Source organism: Emys orbicularis, chromosome 2, assembly GCF_028017835.1.
Source record: "Emys orbicularis isolate rEmyOrb1 chromosome 2, rEmyOrb1.hap1, whole genome shotgun sequence".
Classification (NCBI taxonomy): domain Eukaryota; kingdom Metazoa; phylum Chordata; order Testudines; family Emydidae; genus Emys; species Emys orbicularis.
This window is the reverse complement of record NC_088684.1, coordinates 140,403,701-140,409,533: the sequence shown is the minus strand read 5'-3', so window position 1 is coordinate 140,409,533 and position 5,833 is coordinate 140,403,701. Positions and strand designations below refer to the sequence as shown.

The 5,833-nt window shown below is 47.1% G+C and overlaps 1 protein-coding gene across 1 annotated transcript; it reads left to right on the top strand.

The window, feature by feature from the left end:
• Positions 1-2,468: 2,468 nt before the first annotated feature.
• On the top strand, positions 2,469-5,833 carry PCNA (proliferating cell nuclear antigen). The gene is made up of 6 exons (XM_065398608.1): positions 2,469-2,802; positions 3,404-3,501; positions 3,929-3,996; positions 4,330-4,524; positions 5,014-5,137; positions 5,283-5,833. The coding sequence occupies exons 1-6, from the start codon at positions 2,582-2,584 to the stop codon at positions 5,363-5,365; spliced, it is 789 nt and encodes a 262-aa protein (XP_065254680.1). The 5' UTR covers positions 2,469-2,581; the 3' UTR covers positions 5,366-5,833.

Sequence of the window (5,833 nt, the reverse complement as noted above, 5' to 3'; positions counted from 1 at the left end):
CCCTGATACTTGACATCATATACAGGGTTTACAATTTGCTTCTTGAGCTCCCCACTATACAAATTTCAGAGTAGCAGCCGTGTTAGTCTGTATCCGCAAAAAGAACAGGAGTACTTGTGGCACCTTAGAGACTAACAAATTTATTTGAGCATAAGCTTTCGTGGGCTACAGCCCACTTCATCAGATGCATAGAATGGATCAATATACAAATTGTTCCAGTGCCCCTGCTGCAGTGTGCTGCGTCCTTGGCCCCCTCCCCAGGAAAGGGATGTCATTACCGGCCAAAGACTCCCTCTCTGCACCCCCACAGTCGCTAATGCCATGCAGAACAGGCACTGGGGCTGGGGTTACAGATGTATCCTAGCCTGCATAAACCTCAGTGTATCTGCGCAGGTAGAGCTGGACCCTGCAGAGAGACACAAAGGCCAGGGTTTGGGGTGTGAGGACAGAGTCCCAGGCCAGAAGGGACCAGTGTGATCATCTAGTCTGGCTTCCTGTATAGCACCGACCAGAAACCTTCTCCACAATAATTCCTAAAGCAGATCTTTCAGGAAAACATCCAACATGGATTTAAAAATTGTAAGTGATGGAGAATCCACCACTACGCTTGGTAAATGTTTCCAATGGTTAATTATGCTCACTGTTTAAAATGTACGCCTTATTTCCAGTCTGAATTTGTCTAGCTTCAACTTCCAGCCATTGGATCTTGTTAGACATTTCTCTACTAGAATGAAGAGCCCATTATCAAATATTTGTTCCCCATGTAAGGACTTATAGATTGTAATCAAGTCACCCCTTTATTGTTAAATAGATTGAGCTCTTTGAGTCAAAGACGATAAGGCATGTTTTCTAATCCTTTAATCATTCCCACGGCTCTTCTCTGAATGCTTTCCAGTTTTTCAACATCCTTCTTGAACCGTGGACACCAGAACTGGACACAGTATTCCAGCGATGGTTGCACCAGTGCCAAATAGAGGTAAAATAACCTGAGTTGTTCAGCATCCAATGAACAACAGATTGGTGGGGAATGAGGACTCTGGAGTTTTACAACTTGGAAAATGTTAAAGGTTTTGCAATTTAAAAGAAAAGTGGCAGGTGATGGTGCATTGGAGCTGCCGCTGATATTGACATTGTAATGCAGTTACTAACCTGTGTATCAAGGGTCTCTACTGGTGAGGCTAGGCTGTATGTTACAGGCCTTTAACTGGTTTCAAGTAAGGAACAATGTTTAACTCAGGGGGGCTTGTGCTTTTGTAGGAAGTGAGGTCAGTGATATTTTGAGTGACCACACAGTGCAGCATCATGAAAACCAGAAAGTTCCTGGGAGGCTACAAATTGATTACATCACCACAAAAACCAGCACAATCAATGCTAGTTGGCAAACTCAACAGCTTGACCAATCCATCCCATCTAGTAGCCCAGAACTGCCATAGGGCCTTCAGCTCATCAGAACGCCGCACTGCCACAAAACCTTCAGGACTCCAGCGTTCCACCCCATGACTGTCGTGAAACCTTCAGAGCTCCAACATACCATCCTGCCACTGCAAACCCTGCTTTCCCATTCAGTGCCACCGAACCACCCGGGGGGCCCGAGCTTCCACTTATCGGCCCCTATGCAAAAGGGGTGCACGGGTGCACATCTGCCCTGGAACCGTCGGGGCCCCAACATTCCATTTGGCAGCCCCCCACATTTGCAGCGGACCCTACAGGTCCTGATGTTCCACCCAGCTGCACCCCCTGCTCCACTCCTCCGGCGGCTCCAAGGCCTACAGGTCTCTAAATATTCCACCCAGAAGCAATCCCCCAAATGCCATGGGAAATTCAAGGCCCCCACATTCCACCCAGCTACTGCTGTGGAACATTTGGGGCCCCAACGTTCCATCTAGCCCCTCCCATGGAACTTATGGGGCCCCGACATTCCATCCAGCCCCTGCCATGGAACTTTATGGGGCCCCAACATTCCATCCAACAACTGCCATGGAAACTTCGGGGCCTCCGCATAACATCGAGCAGCCCCCACTCCCTTCTCAACTCCCCCCGACCACTGGGGCCCCATGGCTGTATCTGACAGAGGGAGACGGGTCGGGATGGAGCAGCAGAAGAGAAGCTGGAAGGAGCCGTGGACACTAGGGCGGAGTCCATTGTTGAGGAGAACAGCGATTGGCAGGTACGTATGGACAACGAGAGCCACGCGTTGATTGGTCGTCGTACAGTAAGTGGTGGGCGTGGCTCCTATTGTTACGCGTCAGGTGATAGGCAAGCGTAGGGCGATGTTATCTACCTAGAGATTGGCCGAGCACAGGCATGTGGGCGGGATTTCTGACGCTTCCATGATTAGCGGGTGTGCTTTCAAAGGGGCGGAACTACCGGTATCACGGGTGCGCTAATTGGTGAGGGAGCGGCGTGTAGGCGAGGCTTCCGGCGTCGACCTGTCTATGATTGGTGTAGCGCGACGTGTGGGCGGGGCCAGGACTCGAGGCCAGAGGCGTTATAAGAGCCGCCGTTTGGCGCGCAGTGGAGGATCTCTGTGTGTGCGAAGCAGTGCGGCGCTGGGTTTTGTGGCCTCTCCCCCGCTGACAGGATGTTCGAGGCGCGGCTGGTGCAGGGCTCGGTGCTGAAGCGGGTGCTGGAGGCGCTCAAGGACCTGATCACCGAGGCTTGCTGGGACCTGGGCTCGGGCGGCATCAGCCTGCAGAGCATGGACTCCTCGCACGTCTCGCTGGTGCAGCTCACGCTGCGCTCTGAGGGCTTCGACACCTACCGCTGCGACCGCAACATCGCCATGGGGGTCAACCTGGCCAGGTAGCGGGGCCGGGGGGGAGGGTCAGTGCCCTCAGCCGCGGGCAGAGCCGCGGGGGGGGGGGGGTGACTGGCTGGCGCGGGAGAGCGAAATTCTCCGGGGGGCGGGGGAGAGTGGTGTCTCGCGCCGTTTCTCTAGCGCGCGCTGGCCTCTGGTGGAGGTGACGTCATTTCGGCGCCAGTCGTACAATGCACCGGCGCGCTGGCGGGAAAGCTGCACGTGGGGGAGGGGCCTATGGTCCCCGACTGCCATGGCTTGGCCAGGGCGCGCTGGGGCTAAGGGACCTGTGGATAGTGGCGTCAGCCCAGGTCCCGTCATTGCCGTGTGCGCGACCCGAGTTACGGCATCTCACCCGCTCCGCATGCGCCCCCCATCTGCAGCGTTGCGCCCTGTATTGGTTGGGGGGGAGAGTTGAACAGCACCAGAGCTGTCCCGCAGCCATGTGAATGTCGCAGCCACTGTCGCAGGAGCTGATGTTGACGTTAATGCGCTGGAGGCAGCTGCATGAAATTTGTGTGTGAAACAGCCCCCCAGATTTTTTTGCAAATATCACTTTAGTGCAGTATAAGTGACCTAGTAATCAATTCTCTTGTTCTTTCCTAGTATGTCCAAAATACTGAAGTGTGCTGGCAATGAAGACATAATCACCCTCAGAGCAGAGGACAATGCAGATACACTGGCTCTGGTATTTGAGGCACCAAGTAAATATCTTGACTCCAAATTATTTTAATATTAACATACAAACTCTTCTTTAATTCAATTATGAAGCAGAATTGGGGGTGAAATCTTGTAACTCTGCATTTCAGAACAGCTAATCAGTGCCTTGGCTTGCTTTGCTGTTCCAGAATTAAAGTATGTGCATATCTTTGAACCATCAGTCACTATTTAACTTTATTAAGCTTTATGCTTTGAGTAGACTTCAGTGGATATTTGTCTAAAGAATAACTGTGGCATGGGGGATAGGTTTTTTCTTGGTGTCACTTTGTGACTAATTGATTCTGTGATTTCTTTCCTCAAATTAAGACTACACTGAGGAAACCTTCTGGGACAGAATCTAACAAACAACCCTAGCTTTAATAATGTTTTTGAACAGTTCTGGTCAAATGCATCTTGTCTGATTGTTTTTAGATCAGGAGAAGGTCTCTGATTATGAGATGAAATTAATGGATTTAGATGTGGAACAACTTGGAATTCCAGTAAGTAATATTGTCTCCACTGCTGACCTAAGTTAGATTATTGGGTTTTACAAATAAGTCAAGAACTTGAATGTTTAGGTGTCATCAAATGTTTTTTTAACTTCCTTCCTGTTAGGAAATGTAATAAACTTAAACTTTATTTCAAGGCAGACTGTTTCCCAACAAAGCTCTCATTAAATTTCAGCAGAAGCCTTAGACTTGTTTCTCTGAGTGGTATTTTTGGCTTAAATCTGCAGTATGACACACACACTGGCTAATATATATACAAGTGACAGAATACAAAAGATTGTTCTGGTACCATTAGAAACTATATCTAAGGTTGTCTTCTCACAGGAACAAGAATACAGCTGTGTAGTGAAAATGCCTTCTGGTGAATTTGCACGGATCTGCAGAGATCTCAGCCATATTGGAGATGCTGTTGTCATCTCTTGTGCAAAAGATGGTGTAAAATTTTCTGCTAATGGAGAGCTAGGAAATGGAAACATCAAGCTGTCACAGACCAGTAATGTGGATAAGGAGGAAGAAGCTGTAAGTTTGATGGTGCTCTGAAAATTTTCCAAAATATGGGGACTTGAGTCTCTCACTACTGTTGGGGCAGGAGCAACTTTCTGAGATATTTGCAGAATATTGACTCCAAAGCCCAGCCTACCTGACTGGATTTAGGAAACTGACAAGCTACAAAATGTTGGGTCTTTCCTGTCTCTAAAACAGGGCCGAGTAATACATGGGTATCAGGAAAATGGGAGGTGGGTGGGGGAAACATTACTAGTGTTCTGGCTGGCATCTGCTCTGTTGTGGTAGAAAATTGCTGTCACTGGGGCTGCAACTAATAATTAAGTGCCCCGAAGTTTCTCCTTGTGCTGTGCTACGTTTATGGGCTGTTAGAACATGAAGAAATCTCTCAAAGTAAGAGTGCAGAAATGACAAATACTTAATGGAGCTCTACTGATCATTGTCCGTGCTTTTAAGAGAGCATTGTAGTCTTAATTCATGATTGTTTTTGATTTCTTCCTTTAGGTTACAATAGAGATGAATGAGCCAGTCCAGCTCACTTTTGCTTTGAGGTACTTGAATTTTTTTACCAAAGCCACACCACTATCACCTACAGTTACACTTAGTATGTCTGCAGATGTTCCACTAGGTAAGTAATGCTGCTTTCAGTTCTTCAAAACAACGTTGTATAGTTACACCACTTCTAAGCTGCATTGTAAAGTCTTCACATGGGCATAAACTACACTGTTTGTTGGAAGTGATCTGAGTAACTGACTTGCTTTTTTCTCCCTCAGTTGTGGAGTACAAGATTGCGGATATGGGACATTTAAAATACTATCTTGCCCCAAAGATTGAGGATCAGCAGGATGGTTCTTAAAATGCACTAGGATCAAGGAAAGAGCCCCTGAGAGTCTTGGGAGATGAAAACTGCTTGTCTGAGGAGGAAGGAAGTGTCCAGTCTGAAGCCTCACATAATGCTGTTAGGCATGTTTGTAGATATTTCTCTGTAAATATATTTTTTCAACTTACTTTGTTTTGTACCTACAAATGTTTTTCAAAAGTATCTTTGCTATTCTAGACCATGTGTCTATTTACACATTCTTTTTAGATGCTGTTTTTAAAACCTAAGCTTTTACTCCCCTTTAGAAGTTGCGAGTGGTAAAGAGGTGCAATATTGAAACATTGAGTTACAATAAACAATGATCTCTCTAGGGCTCTACCTGTGAAACTTCACTGGAGTGAGGTTACTAATGTAAACAGAATTCAGCCTTTACAATGTCTTTTTCAAAATGGTAACTGTAATATAATTGAAATGTGAAAATCATAATAAAATTTTTGAATAACA

Coding starts and splice junctions, on each gene's coding strand:
- PCNA (XM_065398608.1), top strand. CDS start 2,582: ATGTTCGAGGCGCGGCTGGTGCAGGGCTCGGTGCTGAAGCGGGTGCTG. Junction 3,997..4,329: donor TGGAACAACTTGGAATTCCA/GTAAGTAATATT, acceptor GTCTTCTCACAG/GAACAAGAATACAGCTGTGT. Junction 5,138..5,282: donor GTCTGCAGATGTTCCACTAG/GTAAGTAATGCT, acceptor TTTCTCCCTCAG/TTGTGGAGTACAAGATTGCG.